The sequence below is a fragment of the Lissotriton vulgaris genome, chromosome 5 (assembly GCF_964263255.1).
Source record: "Lissotriton vulgaris chromosome 5, aLisVul1.2, whole genome shotgun sequence".
NCBI classification, from domain to species: domain Eukaryota; kingdom Metazoa; phylum Chordata; class Amphibia; order Caudata; family Salamandridae; genus Lissotriton; species Lissotriton vulgaris.
The window spans coordinates 1,568,739,721-1,568,764,244 of record NC_141693.1 but is presented as its reverse complement, the minus strand read 5'-3'; the positions used below and the strand labels follow the sequence as shown (position 1 = coordinate 1,568,764,244).

At 42.9% G+C, this 24,524-nt stretch overlaps 1 protein-coding gene and 2 gene segments (V, D, J or C); all 3 read right to left on the bottom strand.

The window, feature by feature from the left end:
- Positions 1–24,524, bottom strand: part of LOC147716684 (Ig gamma chain C region-like) — a 520,390-nt gene that overhangs the window by 421,675 nt on the left and 74,191 nt on the right.
- Positions 1–24,524, bottom strand: part of LOC147716686 (uncharacterized) — a 241,853-nt gene that overhangs the window by 187,796 nt on the left and 29,533 nt on the right. The window lies entirely within an intron of this gene.
- LOC147716685 (Ig mu chain C region membrane-bound form-like) overlaps positions 10,736–24,524 on the bottom strand; it is a 43,919-nt gene continuing 30,130 nt past the window's right edge. The window contains 2 exon segments of the C gene segment in view: positions 10,736–11,174; positions 14,425–14,543. Of these exon segments, the coding sequence occupies positions 11,166–11,174; positions 14,425–14,543 (128 nt within the window).

Here is a 24,524-nt window from a genome sequence, read left to right as displayed (position 1 = left end):
AAACTCATACGCCCTTACTTATACATGTAATTACCATTGCTACAAATGTGCAACATGGTGCTAAATAGCAGCATTAATGACCATCTACTGTCTAACCAGGAGCAACATTTTTGATCGAATTGCCCATGCCCACTTAAAAAACTTCGCCACAGCTATAGCAATAGGTGGTGTAGGGTCTGAGCATAAGATTTGCAAGGCCTCAGCATATCTTCTGATACCCATTAATTTACAAATTGACTTTATCCACTTGCAACGTGGTATGGCGTATAGTGGACAGAAGAACAATATGTGGCTTACTGACTCCTGCTGGTCCAAACACCCAAAACATCTGTCATTGGTTGGACCTGCCCATTTACCAGTAAATGACCTTGTCGGAAGGGTGCCCTCCCTGAGTTGGAAATAGAGTTTACGGTCATAAGACTTTTCAATCAAATCCCAGTACTTCTCTAACACAGGCCAGGACTTAAATCGTCCAGTGAGGTGGGTTGAGAGTCCTTTAGAACATATTGATGAGAAGACCATTTCCCAATAGCTTTCCTTCAAGATTTTCTTAGAAGGGAAGACTGCATTTAGTGGATCGACCCATAATTCAGACATACCCAGTCTCACTAGCAAAGATCTAATCTCCTTCAACCACTTAATTTTATGGAAGGTGTCGATTTTAATGATATCCATGAGGCCCTGGGCATAGTGTGAAAGTTCCTCAGTGCTTCATACTCTACGCCAGAATAATAAGGGGTGGAGCCTGGCCAGATCTTCTACTGCTTTACTTCCTAGGTCCAAAAAGAGGGGTGTCAGTGGTGTACTTTGTGTGACACTAGTAACTTTGCGCAGAAACTCATTCTCCACCAGGGTCAGGCGCTTCAAGTTTTCAAACCCCCATAATTCGGCTCCGTAAAGGGCCGAACTCAATACCTTCATGCCATAAATGTCAAGCACTGGACTGATCAGTTTAGTTAGTGAGGTTTTAAACTTATTTAAGAGAATCCCTGATTGCTGTTGATGTTTTAAAACAGCCAAGCCAATTTGGCTATTCCAGTGCATATCCCTTTGGAGGGTAACACCCAGATAGGTAAAAACATTAACCTGCTCCAGAGGAAGTTTATTCATATACACACTACCTCTAAAGGATTTATGTTCATTGAAAGACATGAATTTAGTCTTGGCAGTATTTATTTCTAGACCACGCAGAAGGCAAAAGTCTTTGAACCGTTGCAGGGCCCTCTGGAGGCCGCTCGGTGTTTTGGAGATAATCAAGGTGTCGTCCGCGAACATGAGGATTGGGATACGGGTACCTGCCAGCACCGGAGCATCCATGGGGGCCAAGGAAAGGTAGTCAGCCACCCCGTTGATGAAGAGCGAGAACTGGGAAGGCGCCATGACGCATCCCTGTCGCACTTCCCTGTCAACAGGGAAGGATTCCGTAACCCCAAAGTGAGACCCCCAATGGACCCAGGCAAAATTATCCTCATGTGAGCGGTCGACCAGTGTCAGCAACTCCGGGGGCCCTCTCCAATTCTTCTAAGACTCGCCATAATTTACTGCGCTGTACTAAATCAAAAGCTGCCCTCAAATCAACGAACACAGCATAAAGTGCCCCTTTGCCCAAAACCACTGTCCGCCAATAAAGGGTGATAAAGCGAAAGACTTGATCAATTGTACTTGTTAGGGGGCGGAAACCAGCCTGCAGTGGACTCAAAATGTTATTTTCTTCCATCCAAGTCTGCACCTTACTCAAAACAAGTCTACCCATAATCTTCTGATCGAGTCGATTAGACTAATGGGCCTATAATTGCCTGCAACAGACTTGTCTTTTTTTTTGTACACCAGGATAATTTCATCCCCCTTCCATGAAGGAGGGACAGCAGCTCCTTGAGCAATTGCATTTGTCAGATAGACAATATATAAACGCCAAGTTTGTTTGTCATTTAAAAAAACATCGGCAGGGATACAGTCTATACCTGGTGCTCTTCCCTCGGTTACTGTGTCTAACTCCTTATCAACTTCTTCTAGAGTAAAAGCCACCCCTTCATAAAATGTATATGAAAATGTACCATAGCTCCCTTCACTAGCACTACTGGCATACTGCGGCTTGAAATATTCGACCCACTGCTGCTGGGCAACATTATTCTGGGGGTGGTCAGGGCATCCTCCCCTATCCCATTTATACGTATCCCAGAATAGTTTTGGATTCTTAACCACACACGCTTCTTCGAGTTCCTGCCACTTACACTCATCCCACATCTTTTTTTGCCTCCAACTGGGTTTTCCTATAACAACCCAGTGCCACTCTTACATTACTTGGGTCCCTCGTTCTTAGAGCTAACATCAGGTTGGTACGTGCTTGTCGACAAGCCTCATTATCCAGCCTTCAGGTTTCTTGCTCAATTTACTTCTGCCTGTGCCCAACTTGCAGAAATAAGTTTTTAGTCGAGTAAAAAATGTAATGTGGGCATCAATCATAAAGCAGTGAAAATCCCCATTAGCAGCACTAAACCCCAGTTCTTCTAATACATTGCATACACCCTTTTTTATAGAGACCAAGGTATCGGGTTGTTCGAAAACTTTGCTCCACTTAAGCTGGCGCATATCGTTGGCTAGAGCAAGGTCTGGGATAATTGCATCTTGGGTTGCTGCTACAACTCCATCTGTATCCATATTAATGAAGAGGTAAGGGGGTTGTGATCGCTTTCAATATGACCCATTACTACCATGTCCTTAAGGCAATGCCACAATTTTCAATGGACTAGCAAATAGTCTATGCGACTAGACTTATGCCCATTATCGTATCTCCTAGTGCCCTGTCTGTCTTATGACGTTAGGCCATTGGCAGCCCTTAGTTGTTTCCCTACACATAGCCCCTTCAGTTGGTCCATTTTTTATGGGTGCCAGCTCAAGTTGGTGGATACCCCACCTGAAGTCTTCCTCCTCCATTAGACTCTGATCTTCATGCCCTAGCGGCTCAAATGTCGTATTAAAATCCCCTGCTACAAGTGGCAGGGTATGGCTAGGCATGGCCTCTAACTGGTCATCTAGGACTGATATTATCTCTGACATTTTCCCCCCCGGATGGCCTCTTGCATAGATGTTAAAATTATCAATGCTTTTACCTGAGGGAAAACTAAGTCTCACTGCAAGAATGTTATTGTTCAATAGAAATAGTTGTTGAATATTGCAGCTTAAGAGCTGACTAGCCCAGAGCACTAGACCTCCCGACGGCCGGCCTTTCTCCTTCTTTACCGCGGGGACATGAAGGTTAAAAAAACCCAGCCGAAACACAGGGTCCACGAACCAAGTCTCCTGGAAGAGGCAAATGTCGAATTTTTCAATGAAATCCGACCATTCGGGCGAGGTTAATTTAGATCCCAAACCCGCTATATTCCAAGATACCATCGACATAGCGCAATTTTTGCTGGGTGAGCCACCAACACTATTGTCCCCCCAACCAGTTAGAAGATGGCTCCTATTTTCTATGCTCGGCCCATAAGATAAGGTAAGATTTGTTTCTCCCCCTGGTTGGTTTAGTGGTAGGTCACTACCCAAACAATTCGAAGCTATACTCTCTACACTTGGTTGGATTCCATTAGGCTCGATATCCAATACCCCAACCCGGGGACTAGCCTTAATAACAGATAAGTTCATTCTCTTTACTAGTTTATCATCCTTAGGCACTGCTACATAATCCCTCAGTCTGCGTTCAGGTGATCGTCAATCGCAGTCTTCCAGGCCAGACAACATATCATATCTATTGGACATCCTTATTGCCTCAAGTGTTACTCCAATTCTGTGATCCCCATCTATTGGCATTTTTCTGGGAACAATATGTGTTGTTGGATAGAAATAGGTCAAGGGTAGCGACTGGATTCGTGTCGCTGAACCTACCTGGGCCCATTTACAAATGTGTTCAGCAGCCCTTCCATCTCTAAAGTTGATAATTACACAGTCCCCCACAATAGACTTTTTTACATGGCCCCACCCAATCAACACGTCTAGCAAACAAAATTTCAGCTGATACCAGGGTAGGGAGTGGCCGGTTGAAATTAAGCCAGTGGATACATTAATTCTTAAGCTCCAAATACACTTCCCTTTTGTCCTGGCTCAAAGGAGGAACCCCCGCAAGGACCACCACATACAGGATAGATTCTGGGGGAAGATGTATGCATGGTAAACTTATCGAGGGTGGTACACAAGGGATTCTATTCGCTTGAGGTTGCAGATTTACAGACTTGCTAACTTCCCCTGACTCTGCCCTTCCACTCGGCATGGGTTGATTGGACACTGCTAGGTTACTTGAAGAAAATAGAGGGGAAGTATGCGAAGTCACAGCAGAAACAGTGACATTGACTATTTTTTCCCCCGCTGCGGGATTGTGGGGGTGAACAACTTCATTAATACGCCCAGTCAAGCTCGTTGATTTATCAATTGCCCCTATGGCCCGGTTTCCACCCCGTGCCAGGGCCGAAGCGAACGATAGTTCGAGGCACACAAGTCTATTTTCAAAAATGTCCAGTCTATCGTGGATGGGGAGACATGTTTTTTTAAAGATGAGTTCCAACTTGGTCCAGAAGACCGATCCCAGCACAGCAGGTAACACGTCTCCAGGGCTTGGTGACAATGAGATCACTTCGCTAGGAGGTTGGCATATAGCGGGGCTATGGGAAGTTACTGGCATCACGCTCTCATCTGCTATATTAGCTTTCCGAATTTTTGCTTTTCTTCCTTTAGCGTGCATGCCCCCAAGCTTCCTTTTAGAGGTTGAGCCCACCGTTGATTGAGGTACTCCTGGATTAAAACTATAGGCGGATCGGGTCTTAACACTAGATGTCGGCAATATAGAATACATGTTGTGAGAGTTGGGAACCTTTCTTGTGCCCAATCGGGCATCTTTACTTTCGGGAAGACAAGGCGAGCATCCATCGGTTTGCAATAACTGGTTCCCCTCATGCTCTCCAAGGCTGCCTGACATGATAGTTTCAGTAACTTGTTGAGGGATTGGCGACCGAGCCTTAGCCAGGCTTCCCATAGATGATTGTTTGTTAAATGCAATGTCCAATGATAGTCTCTTTTCTGTCAGCTCGATTTCATGAGCTAAAACAGAGGATGCTCTTATGAGAAATTGGTCCAAAGTACCTACAATTGACCCACCAGTTATTGATTTCCTGCCTTTCCCCACCTTGAGGGTAGTCATTATCTAGAGGAAGCTAAGACCACCTACTCTCTTGAATGACTAGTAATTCAAATTCAATTTCACTGTCAAGGTGTTAGGCAAGCACTGACCTTGGATTACAGATGTTAAGGGGGGCCCCATACCGTCCTCGACCGTTGTCGAACGGGCCCGGCGCGTGCCCACGTGCGTCCCACGAAGCGGGGGCCGAGAGCCATGAAGTTGCTGTGTGAGCAGGATCATGGTTAGGCTCAGGTGAGTGACGTTGTGGGGCTGCTGGTCTCCGTAGCCCCCCTCGCCTCCTCTGCAAGAACGTGAAAGAACTGTCTCCCAAATGCGGCTATGAGCTGCTTTTTCAAGCTCTCTATCTCAATACATATATTTCTTTGGGGGTGGGGGGAGGCTGCGTTGTTTTATGAAGTGCAAACTCGACCCGAAGGTATAAGAGCACTTTACATGAGCACCTGATGCGTTACAGAGGGATATATTTATTTTGGTTGGCTGGGGAGATTACTTGATTTGCCCAGAACCACAGGATGTTGCGCATCCCCGCCAAGACTCAAAGCCGGTTCCCTAGCTTTGAGGTCGACTGCCCTAGCTGTTATATCGCCATTGAGGAGCTGCAGTGACATTACAAATCTTGGGAACACAGGCTGAACAGACAAATGGAAATATACTACCATATTACAATAAATGTTACTATGTATGTTTATAAATGAATATTTTTATTCTTCTTTCATGAGTACCTGATTCTCTCTGATTCAGCCTTCATGTACGTGCAAATTTGGTTCTGTGACGATATCAGCCAAACCACTGCCCCTCTGTGGTGAAGATGAATGCGTAGTGGATGCCAGTGAACAATGTGTATTATAAAAGCATTGTGAAACGGACCCTGACACGTTTCAGCTTCACTAGTGAGACGAGTCTTGTACATGATTGTTTTCTTTTTCATAAACAAATTTATCTACTGTGACAATTAACAGCAAATGTATTTACTGTGACAATCAGCTGCGCAGATAGACTTCATAAGTGGTATTTAGATTATTATAAATAATTGTTATTCAACTCAATAAGTTACAAATCTTAATTTCATTTAAAATCACAGACAATTGTTTGGTCATATTCAATCGCGTTATATGTCATTAAATTATAAATATATCCTATTTTACGACTCCATTAGGAATATCTTTCTCAAAATCGTCACCTTTAATTTGTTTACTTTTGTTATTTGCTTTATACCAATCGATACAGGAAAACAAATATTGATTTTGAAGACATGACCCATGATACATCGCCACCTTTGACTTCAGAAGATAAATAAAAGTTGATTCCTCACTGGCCAGGGAATACATTATTTGTACCGCCACGGGCGGATTGTATAGATTGTGCCCCAGTGGGTTAGTTATTTAAGTGGGTACTGTACTGATACCTTGTTACCAAATCAATAAATCGATATCTTAAGTGTGCCAACAAAAATAATTTAATTAGAAGCTTTGAAGATAATCATCTATTTTTATATGGCTCATGTGAACAAAGGATATCATTCTTTCTCAATTATATCCAAATGCATTTGTCTTATAATCAAATTTTGCCTTTTTGCACAATTCCGATACCAAAACTGCATTTGCTTTAGCATGTCATTATTCTCGTGTACAACCAAGATAATAATAATAAAAATATCAGCATCATTTGAGCGTCATTCACAACACATGGTACTTCTGTTGAATGCTAAAGCCTTCCTTTGAATATCCTACAGGGGGCTCACTGGATCATGAGATGGCAAGATAAGGTAGAGAAAGCAACACATGCTGGGGTCTCTTTGATTTCTTATGGAAAGCATACAGGGCTGAGGTAGATTTAATCATGCTAGAACAGTGCCTCTGAAAGTCTAAGAGGTCTGAGTGAACTCTCTTACCTGAAATGCTCATTTCTAAGTCCCACTTGCCACTGCAAGTGGGACTCAGCACTGGTTACCTGTCGGAGTCACTCTATCTGGTAGATATAGTACTGTAATATTGTGGCCGAACTATCATCATAAAGAAATATAGTGGCCAAAAATCAACTATCAAAGTATTGTGAAGGTAAGGATGTATAGGTAAGTATAAATTTACTATTCTTAGCTTCACCTATATATGGCTTGACAAAGTACTTATAGTAACAATGGTTTGGTTCTGGATGTTTAGGCCACCATATTCTTATCTGTCCTAAATATTCTGTCATTCAACTGCCCTGGTCTTTGTTTCCCAGTCCCAGGCTCCATTTTGGCATGTCCAATGTCCATGGTGCATTAAATGATCTTAAATATTTCCCTTTTCTAGTGTTTTGTGCAATGTCTGTCTTTCCCATTATTTGTTTGCATGTGTGAGAGAGTGTATGATTCCTCAAAGAGGTGGTCATCTCCATTTCTCAGTGGCCAAATCCCTCTTTACTGACGTTGTGTTTCCTTCCAGGAGTCTTGTAATCCCATTTGCAGAGTCTGTATCTCCCTATCAAAGGATCTCTGATAGATGATTGAGCACTGGCATAAGTGATATGTGTGTGGCATCCTGAATCTTATGGGGCATCCTGACTGTGATTTTCCCCTCATGATGAACCAATCAACAATGGCTGTCCATGTTTGAAATTCGTTTCCCAAGGAAGCAGGAGGGCATGTTTTGCTACTCAGCCCATCCAAAATAGAGCAGTTAGGTAGCACAAGTTAGGAACATTTTTGTACATTGTCAAGTAGTGACAGAGATGCTACACGAGCCACTTGGCTTCAGTATACTCATTGTGCGGCCTTTCTCTTCCACAGACGTTTTGAACAGAGTAACATATTTTATAATGATGGCTTCCCCATAAGTGGTCTTATCCTTTAACAAAAATACCTTGGACATTGTTGGTAAAAAAAGGGGAAGGACAAAGGCGGAATGATGGCACAACTGTGGTCCTCTTCTATCTTGCCAGTGAAGGGATCCCTGGACCACATATACTCGGTCTATTCTCTTCCATCAATCCACTTAATTGCCCGAAGCTTGTGCTTGAGTTGAAGTGGGCGCTAGGCATGTTTTACCACTACTGGCTCAAGTAAGAACTCTCTTTGGTTCTTTATGTATCTTTGTATTCACAGTCACCTTCAAACCAGCGTTCTATCTGTGACAGGTAAAGAAGTGTGGGAGAAATGTTTAGTGGTCTCAATCGCATGGTCAAAGGAAGAAAGCTCCTAAAGGCATGTATACGCAGTGGCAGCTCGCCGAGGGAGTGCTGTGGGGTGCTGGGGTGGGGGTAGGTGTAGGGTGGGGATAGTGGACTTCGACAAATGTCGGAACAGAGTAAACTAAGTAAATAATTAAAACAATTTACCTTGAGCGCGCTGCATCGTCAACTCGACGATGCAGCGCATGTATTGTAAATTGTTTTATTTATTTATTCACTTAGTTTACTCTGTTCCGCAGTATGTCAGAGTCCACTACTCCCCCACCCACCCCCACCCTGCCCCTACCCCGCCCAACCGCCATGCAGCACTCCCTCGGCGAGCTGCCACTGTGTATGCAATTACTTTGACTTTCTCTGCAATATTTGTATCCCATGATGGGATCATTCATGGTTCACAGGCACGTTGGTCCTGCCTTGGCAGCTTTACCTGGCAAGCCACATCATGTCTGTTAGACACCTGATAACTGATACAAAGGAAGTAGGATTTATGCCAGGTCCTTCTAGGAATTCTTGCTTTAGGTCTACTCCCTACAGCCAATGGTTAGAGACAGTGTCAGTCACACCTTGGATCAACTGAGCACCTTTTTTCAGTCCCATCATCGTGGAATTTACTGTTGGGTGTATTACACCGCCTCGCATGCACTACTTCAATTTCTATGCCTGATGTGCACTGTTTTCGGGAGCAACAGCAGGTAGCAGAAATTATTTGGCTAACGTAGACCTCATATTGAAAATAAAGCTCACCCTCCTAAAAGCAAACCATTGTGCATGCACCACAATTGCTAAATTGAAGTATGAGCCAGATAAGCAATTTAACGCGCTATAAGAATTGTCCGGAATTATTTTTCAAAAAAAGATTTTTTTTCTGCAAAAGTATCCTAAAAAAGTACACAAATATACGACTTGACATTTCACATCAAATATGCAGGCACCTGGCAGCCTGAGCTGAACTTTGCCTGGCTGAAGATGTCTGCCCCTGTGGGCATCATCTCCTCAGATTGGCAAAGAGCCTCGAGGCCCTACCCCCATTACAAGGGGGAGTCTCAGTGATAACCTCATATGTGGGCACTTTAATGTTAAGCCCTGGAGTGCCCAAGCCCGAGTGTCTATCATTGACACCTCATCTCAGAGTGTGGTGCGTTCAGCAGCTCTCACTGACCCGTTCTCACTCCGCGACGAGTGACCGACTGCACTGCTGCAACCCCTCCATGCTCTAAATAATTGCTGGCTGCCACTGATAATTACTTTGTCTTCTTTGCCAAACTACTGTCTGAATGTAAGGGAGTAAAAAGGGTGTTTTCCGAGTCAACGACAAGCTGTGTGATTTTGCCTACTTTCTATGTGTCGAATTTGATTGTTTCAGTTTGTGTGCTTCCGGGCCACTGTGAGCTTTCTGATTGGTTGTATGAACTTCGTTTTTGTGTGTGGAATACTAGCCATGGGCTGCAGTAGTGCCAGCCTCGTCAGAAAAGAAAGAGGAAATAATATAATCTCAGAGCAATTAAAAAAATAAAAAAATAAAAAATCTCTCCAGGAAACATATCATGATGGGATTCATGCAAAGGACCTGTTTCTATGCTCCAGCAGTATGTAGACCTCGGTATTAATTTAACCGATTTTCAGACAGTGCACCTAAGACACAGAGAGCAGGGGTTGCATCTGTCTGTTTCTGAGCTGTGTTGGAAAAACTACTGCTACAAAGCAGTGCTTGCAGATATAACTGAGTGAGTCCACTTTGCAATCAAATGGACCTGTCCTGCAACAATTTTCCAAAGAAATTACTATTTTGTTTATTCTGATGTCATTGAAAATTGATTAGAAATTATAGCTGCCACAACACAAAATCGTTAATACATTTTGAGCACGTTTTTCCTTCCACGTCGAAAAACAACAACTTCTCAGCTTTCATTTCTCTCCTTCTACGCTGCGTAATTTATTTTAAACAGAACTTAGTTGCCCACAATATCAAAAATTAAAAACAAGGATTGACAAATCCAGGAAGTCTAGCTTTAATATGCTAACACTGGCAATCTGAGGCGCTCACAAATGAACATGTGTGCATGCAAGCGCATTCATGCCAGACCTGTTGGCTTTGTTAATGCATTATCATAATTCCCCATCACACCTCTTTCATTTGCGGCGAGTACAGGCCTCCCGACCGCATGTATGTAAAGTCATTGCTTGTTGGCTTTATTATAGTCGTACTCAATCTTTCTTCTCAGTGAAGCTTCAACTAAAGAAAATGGAGGTCTTTGCAACTGTTCCAATCCATGTGCTCCACAGGCGCAGCGGGACCCATTCAAGTAAGACCTGACTGCGAGCAAATGTCATGTTTCAACAACACAAGTGCAGTGCAATGAACACGTCAAAGACAAATTCACGTTACCATTGTTTGTTTTTATTTGAGTACAACATACTAAAAAGCATAGACATAACACGTTTTGTTAATGCGATGCTTATAAATAACAAAGTTGTTTTCTGGTGGCCTTTTGCATCCAGAAAGCCTTTTTGCACAAATATGGGTTTGCCACGGCTAACGAGGTGCTTTTTTATACAAAACTATTTACACGTCAGCTGTAAGACACGAAAGAGGAAGAATGTTCTGGCAAACACAAGCCCACAAAGGGGTGAGATGGGGCAGAACTGTGGAGGGCCCAGTGATTGTGAACACTATGTTAAAAGGAATGCTATGTACACAAGAGCTCGCTCCTATTAAGGGTTAGTCCATTCTGGCATCATATCATCTGTCAGCAAAACACGTCTTGAGCACGTGCTCCTATTACTGGAGTGCGTTCGATTCCTGGAATTATTTCACCTAGAATTGATCAGAAAAAACATATGTGTTTATCACTTCGCAGCAGAACCATTTACATTTTACATCCCTTTATTCAACCCTCCCAATTGTCACTACAAGCATGGGCAATGCCAATGTGCTTGGCTTGTTTAAGAATGCGCCTTTTGAGTCACTGATGGGTTTAGGCTCATCTTTGTACACTTGAAATCATTCATCAATTCACTGACTCACTCTAGCACCCACCCTCTGACACAACTTCAATAAAACACACACAATCTCAAAAACAAACGCAAGATAAATTAAATGAATACAAGGAGAAAAAAGAAAAAATGCTACTGTCTAAGCAAAATAAGCATATCCTTGCAATAACAAAACTAAACATAGCTGTGGGTGTCAGTCCTGTGAAGATACTGTAAATAGTCTATCATTGTTTTAAAGTTCAAGCATGACCCTCACATTTAGAACAAGTTGGCAATCTTGAAATGATAAAACAATGATACATTATGGACAACATTGTTCCATAGTGGTCTCCTGATTTACAGGAAGTGGTAATGTGGGATGCAGCGCACTGCTGATGAAATGAGCGCAAGCAAGCGACCTATTAAAACCTCCTGAGGAGTGTACCATTAAAATAAAAAGACAAGAAGCAAAGAAATGAAAGCGGAACTATAAAGTAGAAAGTTTAAAACTATAGGACTGTCCAACCAGCTCCGACACTGAAGCGCACTTCAGGTGAATGTCCATACCTGATTAGAAAATGCAGTCATTCACAAGGCAAAACAGCCAATTACTGATACAGAATGAACCATTAACCCATGAAATTTGATGTCATAGATGGAAGCAGAGTGCAAATGGCATGCAGATGGGAAAACAATAAATACTCCCTCTCAAAAAGGCGTAACAAGAATCATCACAATGAAATTCAACTCCCCTGGTTTGTCAGAGTGGGCGACCAACACCAAAACCCTTGACTAATTGGGTAATCTGTGAGATTACTTGTACCCAAATAAGTTTCAGCGGCCTGTAAAATAATGTGATAAAAATCCACTATTAAAGGCCTACTGGCTTTACCATATACTTTTCACATTAAATAAACCAAGCTTACTGCCTTTGTAATACATTGTCATAAGACACAGGCCAGACTATGCCACCAGGAATACAGCCATGAAATTGCAAATGTATACAAAAGTACAGTTGGTAAATCAAAATACCATTTCTCCTAACAGAGTTTAGCAAAGACTACCAGGGTGCAAATCTCCTTCTATAATCATGGTTTGTCAGAAGAGGTACAAATCCCAAAACGGTTGCCTACTACCTAAATACCTATGTGTAGGCTTTAATTCAGATTAATAAGAATCCACCTTTAAATGCATATTGGCTTTAACATATGCTTTTCACAATCAATATATGTCAGGCCTACTACCTTTATCATAATCTTTCATAATTAACAGGTCAGGCCATGATCATTGATTGGCTGGCCACCATAACCAACTCAGTCCTGCTGTCTGAAGTATAACATTTTCCACAAGCCAAAAAGTGCAATAAAAGCAGTTTTTTTAGTGGAAGGACAAAAATCCAGCCCAATGGAATCCTGTACTCAAGGGAAACAAACATATAGGTGGAGCCTAGCCTCTCTTTCAGTAGGACTATGACAGCTCTTTTTTATTGGTCACATAAGGGCAGGTGACAGTTGCACTGTCAGGCCAGACTTAACAATCCATGAAGCTTAGTGTAGCCCTGGGCTCTCAAACACAAAACTACACTTTGAAGTCTAAAGTTAATGATTACTCTCCGCCCAGCCAGAGAAAAACACCATAACGTATCTTATTATCTAAGACACTTTAATAGCATACTACACTGGCATGTGTGTGCCCCTGACAGTTCAAGATCAGGCAGCTGGATGAATAAACATAATGATCACAGCTGTGCGGAAGGCAAGATTTTTTGGGGTGAAAGCGCACAAAATCTTCCCAATAACAACGTGTGCACCTGTCTACCAACATGTTGTGCTTCTTGAAACCTTTTCCATCATTTCTAATGACAGCTGCACTGACAACCCAGAACTTAAACTGAGAATTCAGTCACAATGCTCCATATATAATTTTCAGAAATGCACTGTAAGCACCACTGTGATGACCTCCTACGAAAAGTAGTGACATTGTTGTAGTGTCCTCGTAGGCCTTTCTGCTGTTTTAGAGAAACTGGCCTGTCACTAACATGTGACATTCTCCTTCCTGCCTTCAACAACTTTTCAAGGAATTGTTTAGTGATGTGTAGACTTTTCTAATCCTAGATAACCTACCTTACGAAGCACAGATTTTAGCACCTTCATAGCCTCTGATAAAGTACCTCCTTTTGTACAGAGACTCACAAGTGAGCTAGATACAAAGTACTCAATCAAGGACTCTATCTGCGTACAGTGGTAATTGTAGATTCTCAGTTTTTAAAAAAAAATGGTGGTATTTTTCGACATTTGAATGGGGTAAGCAATCCACTCAGCTATTTTATCCCAAAAATGGTTCCTTCACTCAGAACCATATGAGCTGTTATGTTAATTATATTTCCACAACTGTTTATCAGGACCATACAACAAATTTAGATTAAGGTCCTGATTTAGATCTTGGCAGATGGGTCACTCCGTCACAAAGGCGATGGATATCCCGTCAGCCGAATTATAAATCCCATAAAATATAATGGGATTTATGTTTCGTCTGACGGCATCTCCGTCACCTTTGAAATCAGGGCCTCAGATTGTGAATAGCATGTGTAGCACAGTGTCCCTGCATCGATTCCTACATTGATTTGTGTAAAGTTAGCACCTACTTATAGCTAGTTCTGATGGGCATAGATTTCCCATAGGGTGAAATGGAATTGCTGCCTTTTTTGATATGCTAACACAACTTTTCTCTGAATACAAATGAAGGCCCTTACATGTACGAAAGAACAATTTGTACACATTCAGTGCATTTTTCCCCGCATGGCCATCTCTAAACAAGGGTCTTTATAGGTATTGTCGGTATCTGAACATGTAAAATGCTGGTGGCATTCAGATCTTAGCAGCATTAAGCTGTTGCATGTAATAGCTACACTAAATTTGTAGCTTTAAATGTTAAATTGAAAAATCGAAACCACTGAAACATGAGTAACCATATAGTACTCATACTGTCGATTCTCACCAAATTTTGCACTTTGGACCAAACCTGACAGTTTTTTGTTTTTCTGCCCTGCAAGGGCACTGCAAATTGCAAAATATCACATATGGCTAACATACCTTAAACAGGGTCACAGTGGCGCTGTAGGAGAGGCTCAACAGGAAGAGGATGATGAAAGTGGACGTGGTACTCCAGATGTTCTCCAGATCTTCTTCTTCATCAATATAAAACGCTCTCACTAATGGGAGGTGCAACACAACATGCCGTCAGATGCACAATTCTACCGCTACTCTCAACAAACTTTGTGTTGGAATAAAAATATGTGTTTTAAATTCGAATTTAAACAATTAAAGGAGATACTTCCCAATTGAAAACGACTTTTGGGTCACCGATCCAGGAGTCCCATCAGAGGCCGCCAGACTTTAACTCTGTCCGTCTTGGATCATAGCGGCTTGACTAGAAAGTACCACTTAAGCCAGGGTATAGGTTTAATAGATAGAGGAATAGAGAGATGAAAGATAGTTATATAGATAGGCAGGTGCATAGAGAGATAGCTAGGGTATGAATGGGGAATGGGTGGTTTGAAAGATAATCAAGAGATTGATGCAGGCATGGAAAGAGGCATAGCATTGATGGAGGACATGTTGTGGAGTTGGAAGTGGTGATCTGGCTGGTAGATATTAGGTGCCTGTTTATGTGCACTAAACAGGACCATGATACCTTGGTTGTCCTAATAGCTGATTGTGAATCCTGTGTGTGCTTTAACTTCTGCCCATTATTTTGATTTTAACTCTTCAGTCCCCCGGCTTGACCTGAGGTCTGTGAATTTCAAACTCGGCTCAGTGGCTGAAGTGTGTGGGCCCTCGCCCTCTAACACATACCATGGGCATCCTTAGCTGACTAACAGATAAAATGGCCGATCCCACCCTGTAATATACAGCACAAAATAGGTTAGACTATTTAACACCAACAGGCAGCATTCTAGTTTCCTCATCAAAAACAGAGACAGTCACAACACCAGCTACCATTTAACAGATCAAACCCAAATCATCTAAAGAAGAAATCGTCAGCCCTCAGCTGACTCAGAGCTAGGACTGAGTAAGCAGACAAGAGACTGATAGCATTGAACTGTGTCCGTCCCAGCCCAGAAACAAAGGACAGTGAAGGACCAAAGCCACCAAGCCAGCACGGAGGCCGTACAATACAAGGAAGCCCAGCAGCACCTCAGGTACTGTTGAGCAGATGCTGGGCTCCCCGCTGAGGCAGAATGTAGCCTCCTGAAGGCCCAATCCACTGGCACAGAAGGGGGCAAGCCTCGCTTTCGTACAGACAGTGACACATGCCACCTTCCCACTGACACAGTACGGAACAGTGCAAAGTCAGGACAATTAACACAGAACTAACCTAGTCAACGAAAGCAGAAGCCATAAGCTCAATAGCATTAAATAGATGGTACCGGCATCAGCCCATTGAAGTAAGCAATGGAGATGCCCCGCGCGCGTTGGAATTGATCAGACTGCCCTCGCCCACAGGCATGGAGCACTGAAGGCCCTGCCCACAATCCCTGCGAAGAGCAGCCCCTGCCCACTACAATACACTGTTTAGGTTAGAAAGACGTGGATATCCTGCGCTTTGCTGTCTCTGAATGTCCGCCTTTCACGCTCGCTCTGTAATCGCTCGCTCTTCCTACAGCTCTGTTGAGTTTGCTCGCTATTTGGCAGTCTTGTTTCTAAGGACAGAACGCGACCCTGTAAGAGGAAGAGACTGCCCAATGTGCACTCTTCTTGCCTCTTCTTTACTCACACACACACTACACCCTTTCTAACTCGGAACAGCTCTTTTCTACTTGTTGTTCAGAGCTTTTTCATTCATTTATCTTCCCCAGTCTTCCAGCAAGCTGTTCCATTTTTTTTGGTATCAAGCCCAGTGTGTTATTCAATTTAAATGAAGTAGCAGGGGAGTAGCTTCCATTGGTGCATCAGGTGCAGTGGCACCAGGACCCAGATGACTGAAGGGTCCACTGAACCCGGAGTATTGCTACATTTTATAGTTCAAACAACAACCAAGCAGCCAATTTCCTTTCTGCTAGGGCCTATGATACACTGGTTGTGCTAGGGTGAAGTGGCAGAAGACAAACGTTTGGAAAGTTTACGTTTGCTGAAAATGTCCCGTTGCTGTGGAAATAAACGACAATAAATATGGACGTGGTCAGAAATGGACTTAGAAGGACAAAACAAGAAGGCAGATGGCCCATTTCATGGGAATTCACCACCTTGATGGCTTGCAGAGGCCAATGCATCGTGTGCATAAGCATGCACAAGATGCATTGGCAAGTTTGCGAAATGTGATGAAAACACCCACAAGCAATGCAAGTACAGGGCGTCTCAAGCGCTTGCTGCTTGCCACGGACTTCTACACTTAGATTCAACCTATTGTTCTTACTCATATGGGCTGTGATAACCCTACTTCTGTGCCTGCCAAACTCACCCTGAACATCCTACTCTCTGCGGGTTGGATGAACTCTGGAACCAGAAGGTTCGACCATATCACATCCACACCGAGAGACCTTCGATCACTTCCTCTTGAAGCCAGCATGACATCTAAGGTGGCCTGTATCACAGACAAGGAGTTCCATAATCAGTACTTGGGCTAAAGCAGAGCCTCACTTAAAACCCCAAGTGGGGCCAAGAACTTGAGGAGTAAATCTGAAATAAAAAGAAAAATGAACTCCCGCAACCCTGCCACGTAGTCCTTCTTGATGGAGCTGGTGCCATCTGAAACTCTCCTCCAGTTGATCTCAGATGTGCTGAAGACATCCTCCAATTTCAAATAGGACGAAAACACACTTGTTTAAACTCTACCCGAGGTAATCTTCCCTTGACTACTTTTAATCCGTCAAATTACCCCTCTTTCCCATCCCTGGGCTGACTGGTGCGGCCACTATTATCCTTGATGGTATTTGTACCGACTTAACCACCCTTTCTCTCTTCAAGTAAACTCGTGGCTCCTTTACCTTTAATGTCTCTCTCCCTAGCTGTCACACTTTTATCATTCTTTCGCACAATGTTCCCCTACTTTTCTTTGTGTCCCCTTCCTGTGGCTCTTCCTCCTGTTTGTACAAAAAAGAATTCAACTTATTCTGTTGGCTCTCTTCATTGGCCTTATGTATTTCCAATTCCTCCATCTTCATTTCCCCGACTGTTTTTGCCTTTAATGTTCCATGCACTGCTCGCTTACTCTCTGCACCTTGTTCGTTGATGGCCTCTGTGTTTGTTTCTCCAGAAATATGAGAGCTGGGTATTCAGGGCTTGAAGTGGGATGAAAAAACTAGGGGGAAGGGGTCTCTCAAGGGGCGTGGCCGATGTAATTAAGGGCGTGGCTCAAAACACATAAGCTAACAATCTGTGCTTGGCATAGTGTGCCACCCATCTGGTATTTTGCGGCTTATGTCATTGCATCCTGATATATAATACAACAAGAAACGTTGCATCTATAATAAGCCAGGGGCATTTGCTTTGCCTTGCCAATGGTTGTCAGTTGCATAAAATAAATAAGCAATAAATATGCCCGACTTTCTACTTATGGCTTTACCGTATATAATATTGAAAATGCTTCAGTTCTGAAATGATAATACTGCGAAAGAATGTAATGTACAGTAATTTTAGCGCAAATCACCAAGCGGTTTCTAAGCGCTTGCTTAGGGAACCCGTCCTGGTATTCCCCTGTGAGATAACCCCAGCAGGGTATCCCCAAGGTGAAAGCCAGGCATCCCGCCGCGAGGGGCAGTTTTGGAGATTAAGCAAGCTATTGCCCAGAGTCGCAGATTGTGAACCCGTGAATCGAGTAGACACCGGAGCGAGAATTGTCGAGTCCATGGACATTTTTTAGGACTCAAGACCCCGCCAAGCCTGGAATTGAACCCTGGTCCCGGGCTGAACTCTGCTTCCAGGTCTGCCTCCTCTAACCAGTGAGCCACACTTCTCCACACGAGTCTCTTTGAAGTGACATCACAGGCAGTGAAGGGTCGTGCTGCTGCAGAGTTAAGATTGTTGTTCCACCCTGATGGCGAAAATGGAGAGCCCGATAGGGACCAGTTTCAGCACCTGCTTTTAGGAACTGCGGGTGCTCAGCACCGGCAGGACCCGGCCCACTTCAAGCCCTGTGGGTATTCATCTGGCCTGGGGTTCAGAGGCAGGGAAGACATGTACTCCTAAAATAATCTTTATTCTGACAGTGCCTCTTTAACAGAGTACAGTGCAGTTTATCTGCCTGGAATCCTACTCTGACTTTGGTGATTATTGATGTATTTTATCATTGTCAGTATTTCTTTTAATCGACCTTAAGGTCCACATCTGGGTCCCTCTTTAGACTTGCCTCGGTTAGCCCACTAATACCTCATAGGAGCAAGATGGGAAACAGTTCCCTTCCTTGGTTTAATTGACCTTGTTACTGGTTGTAGTGATTCAGGCCCTAGTCAGAGATGCATATCAACTTGACAGGTTCCTCTAGCGTGCATTGAATGTCTTCCACTCAATCCACTGGATGGATGGACGAGAGAGAATCGACTCTTAGAGCCACTCGTCGTCTGTGAGAAAGATTGTTCATAGGAGAAAATGACAACTCCCACTCCTTAGCAGAATGGCCTCGGTGGGATAAAATACTCAGGCAAGCACAGAGTATTTGTAGTAATTGAACAGTACGTCAAAGAGTGCGGGAGAGGAGCTTGTATGGCCTGTCTGAGGGTTGGCTTGCAAGACAGGTGATCTATGGGATAGCAAAGCCAACCCAGACTCTTGCTGAAAGCATGGAATGTAAAAAGATCACCCAGGTATCAATGAGACACTTTATAGAGCCAAGATGTTCTACTATTGGACTTTTACGTTTCTGCCTAAAATAGAAGTAGCTCAGAATGAGTTATCAGAGCATCTTCGGGAATTCACAGACTAGAACGATTTCGGCAAAGAAGTGACCTAGTAAATGTACAGATTAAATACATTGTTTCCAGTAATAATGCCAGAAATATCTTCACATCAATGCGCATGGTGTCAAAGAGGAGGTAAGATAGGCATGGTTATCTGTTCAGGTATTGGTACTAGACTGGCGATCACACAGATCAGTGAAGGGCCCATGGCAGTGCTGCTGGGACACAGGCTGCCCCATGTCATCTGGGAATGAACGAAGCAATGGCACTCCTGCGGAGGACATCATGGTCCACCATGTCCATTAGGAAGTGGCTGACGAGTCAAGATGTACCAGCCGCAATGAGATAATGGGTACATTGCAGGTTGCAGAATGACAAAAAAGGTATTGTTCCATCTTCATGCATCATGCAAATCACATGTTCGCTGCAGATTTCGATATCATTGGGCACGCATATCTGGTTTCTTTCAAATGATCAAGACAGCCTCCTCTTTGTTGAAAACTTTAATGCTCATTTGCTTGTTGCTGGAGAAGGAAATACTTAAAGAGTCAAACATGCTTGCTTCAGCAAACTTTAACCTTATGAAGACGATCACCATTGGCCGAACCCAACATTGAGGATGACGCTGTTATTTGCTATGGAACTTTCACTCAGAATCAATGTTTGGATATACTGATGTTTGGTGCCAGAGTGCACGTCCGATGACGTATCTGGAATATCTAACACTCAAAGACAGAAACCACTACCTACCTCCCCCAGACAAGACCACCGGGGAGGCTTAATGAGGGTTTATGAATTACTCTGTGCCAACCTTCAACAATGTCTTGAAGGAAGCCTCCCTCTACTTGAGGAGGCTGCAGTCTATAAAACGACTAGGCGTATTGCAGAAAATAATCTAAATGGCTCAGAAAGAAGAAGGTAAGGCACATTCTAAGTACAAGATGTAACTACAGGAGTCACCTGGGCCCTGCAGAAAGAGGATCGCCAAGAGATGAGCACTGCATAGTTCTCTTGCAAATTATGATTTCTGGATGGCCGCTAGAAGCAGTCAGTGAAGACCACGTTCACTTGCCAGCAATGGACTCATTTTTTTGGACCCAAAGTCTTCATAGAGGAGCAACGTTGACAAAACATTCAACAGTGCAATTTTCATGGAGAAAATGCTTCTTTATTTCCCTTCTGGTGGACCAATACTTTCCGATAGAATTGTCTTGGGAGGCTGACAGGCCTCTTTTAATTTGCCACAGTGAATCAGCCATCTTGCCTTAAGATATGGGAGGTTACTTGCTTACTACCAATGGTTGCTTCATGAGTTGGGGTACAGGTGATGGGACACTTCTCCTGCGTGTAACATGCCATGGGTTGAGTGGCTTAGTTTGCACTTTGACTCAGAACTGAAGTCGCACACCCGAAATCCAATGGTTTTGTACAAAAAGCACATCAACAGAGGGCTTTTGTTTGATCTGGGATTGAGGTGTGACCAACCTTGCTGCAAATTACACAAAAAATATTTGTTGTGTGGTAGGAAAGGACTATATTCCACCTCCATTATTTTAATCTGCTCTACAGGGAGCTTTTGATCAAAGAGTTCACAAACGACCGTCCACTCTTCGAATAAACCACTTTGTGTGAATTTTGCTGTCAAATTTACAGCAGCAAATAATATCTTGCAAACAAAGACCTCAACCCACTCACACATTAGAATCATGTGGATAAGGCACGTGTAGCTGGAGGCATGGAAGGATGATATGAATGAAAATGGCCCTGTTGACAACAAAGACTAAGACAATGGAGACCCTTCACTCAAATGATCATCGCATTGGTTAGTTAGAAACACAATGCACAGGAAACACAATCTCACTCTCGAAGAGTACACTTCCGGATTGTTTTCTCTTCCAGTAAAATGCATGACATTAACCCAACATTGAGTGCTCTCTGAGAACTGCCATAGACAGGGTTAGGGCATGAAATGCCCGAATGTAATCCCTTAAGTACTAATACAAACACCCTAACTCAGCACATCAAAGATCGTTTTCTATAAGCAGCTGTTTAATGTAGTTTTATTTCTGCATTATATACCATGTTAGACAAAGCAGCTGCGGTGAACTCCTATACCTTTGTGGCCTGGTTATATTCTATATTCCTGCACTCACTATTTCCTTCATGAATGTGCGTGCATTTGTATGTTTTATCTATCAGATCAAAAATCGAAATAATTCAATGCTTGTAACTGATTCATGTGATCCTCTGTATTACTGTTCATATATTTTATTGTGTATTGGCTTACATGTGGGTCACAGAATGTATGAAAAAAAAATCTTTGGGGCTGATTCACCAACTGTAATTTGTAGTACGTAAAGTGGTGCTAGAGTAGTGCTACTTATTGCAAAATGCGATTCACAAACCTACACGTGGATCCCTCCACCTCCACATATCCTATATTTTCCATGGGAAGAGCTCTGGACATGCAAGTTTACTACACAGGGGTGATTTCAATGTCCGGTCCGACCGACTTCGATCTGAAACTCGGACCGACCGATCTCCTGTCAGCAGTCCCAAACCAGCAATTAGGATGTGACTGAACACTGCTCAGTCCCAGACCAATTCTTTACAATGGGAGCATGCATTCCGAAGGGAATGCATACTCGCATTGTAAAGAGCTGAGGTGCAGTTCAGCCCTGCACCCTATGGCAGGCAACTCAAGGTGCCTGTCACCGGGTGCAGTGATCAACAGGGGGGCGCCTTGGTTGCCCCCTCAGCCCTCATCCGAAGGCCTTGCACCTATGGGGGCCCTGGTGGGGACACCCAAAGTCCACTTCCCACAGCCTTTCTGTGTCAGAAAGGCCGGCACAGAAAGGCTGTCGGAATCCGACATTGTAATCCCTCGGCGGAAAGAGGCACCCTTAGGATTACAGGAGGCTTTCTGAATGGCAGACAAGCTCTCCCAGCTTGTGGTAAGCCATGGGAAAATGCTGTTTGGATTCATTTCCAACCGACTTCATCAAAATGGGTCTGTCATGTCAGAAATTAATCAAAACAGGAGATTTCGATGCCATAGGAATAGCTCAGAGTGAGGGTCGGGGCCATTTCCTACGGCATCGTAATCAGCCCCTTAGTAGTGAAGGTGGGAGGGATGGGGGAGTGGTGTGAAAATGGAGAATATCTATTAGTAAATGGGAGGGACTTATTTAGTGATAATGAGGAGTTTAAGAAGGAGCACGTTAATGCAAACACCACCCACAAAAGAGTAAGACATTGCTAATCACAAAGTATACTTTCAAAGTCAGTACTACCCTAAAGGTAATAAAACAATAGTAAATGTATTCCAGCGCAGCTTTGGAGTAAGTCTACTACCACACAAGTCCACTCACTTGTTCTCCAACACACTCCTATACAAAATAGCGGAGGCAGGGACATAATATGGGAAATTATGTTAAAATAATTATATTATTTTGGCTTTTAAATTGTCTATCTATACATAAATACATGATATTTTCTTTATGCTTTTATGCAAAATTAATTTGATATGTTATTAGTTAAACATAATTTTTAACATAATAAAAACACGTATTTTAACATTTATTAGAAATTAAAAGGTAATGTACATTGATGAAACACATTTAATAAAGGTTACTAAATACGAATGAAACCTAAAAGTGCCAGGAAGAATGTTTTTATTTTATTTAAAAATTAATTTTTTAAAATATATTAATATATTTGAAATTTTCGATTATAAGTAAACATTTATATTATGGTAGTGTGATATAGCATTTTAATTAATTGGCTGTTCCGTAAAAGTAAATATTTAAATGTATTTTACATTTATATTTTACAATATTTTTTAAAATATGTATGTTTAATTAATATACTTTCAATATATTCCCTTTTCTTTCCCATAGTGAGATCACAACCACAGTGCTGGAGATCTGTACCAAGGTGGAGGAGATCTTTAACTACGTGTGAAAAGCTACAAGTAATACCTTTACACTTGTAAATTACGCTTCACATCCTGGTTTAATGGGATTTAGACATGTAAGTATACATTTTGGAGTACATTTTCACTCAAAAATTGTGAATAGCCAAAAGTAATACATTTAATTCAATTTTGGAGTGAGCTGCAGGAACTGTGCTCCCTTTTTTTTTTAATGGATACGTTTTGTGAAAGTGTTTTCATTTAAAAGTATATGGAAGTATTTGGAGGAGTACCAAGGTTCCTGTTTCTGTGATGTGTCTGCAAAGTTTTGATGTGCGCTGAACACTTGTAAAGTGAATGTGCACAATACTCCTATGTAAATATGGCATGGTTTGGTTGTCTGTGGAGGAGGAGAATTACGACACTTAAGAAGATATTTGCTGGCATATCTACCATAAAGTTGCGTTACTTTTGTGCCACTCAATGGGGTGCAAAAGGGATGCAAGCCTTAAATGCTATTTATCAAGCTATATAAGGCCACCTTGCATGGCCCTGAGTGGTTTGATAAATCCAGAGTGCCGCAACAGGGCACAAATCGCTGCATTGCATGTGCCCTGGGAAGGCGTTCCTTGAGTGGAGCTTGGGTATTCCCACACATCCACCCAGGGATTCTGAAACATTCCCATATTTGGCTGGGCCAATTCTACTCAGCCCTTTAACCTTTGCTGTGCGGCGTTCCTCAGGGCTCCTCCCTGAGCCCAACACTCTTTAATATCTACGTTGCTCCACTTGCTAAGGTTGTGAGATCTTTTGAGCTAGAGGTGCTGTCGTATGCAGACGACACCCAAATAATGGTGTCCATCGCGCATAGTATAAGTGATTCTGCCCTTAACTTTAGGAGCTGTATGCAGGCAGTCTCCTCCTGGATGGTGGAAATTAAATGGAGAGAAGACTGAGGTCCTGATTTTTGGTAGTAAACAGGAGGTCTGGTCCAGTGACTGGTGACCGGACGCGCTTGGCGTCTGCCCCTGTCCGGTTCCCTATGGGAAGAACCTAGGGGTTATCACTTTCCCTCAACCTGCAGATCATCAGAACAGTCTCCACTTGTTTCGGGATCATTAGAATCCTCAGAAAAATGTCTCATTTCCTCTCCTTTGATGCACGTAAGCAGGCCATCACTGCCTTGTTAACGTCCAGATTGTACTATTGTAATGCCCTTTATCTGGGCATTAACAAAGGCATTTTGTGACGCCTGCAGATGGTGTTGAATGCTGCGGCCAGATTGGTGCTGAACCTTCCAAAATATCACTCAGTCACAGCCTTTATTAAGCTGCTTCACTGGCTACCTTTGGACCGTAGGATCCTTTTTAAGACTTTGTGCCTGA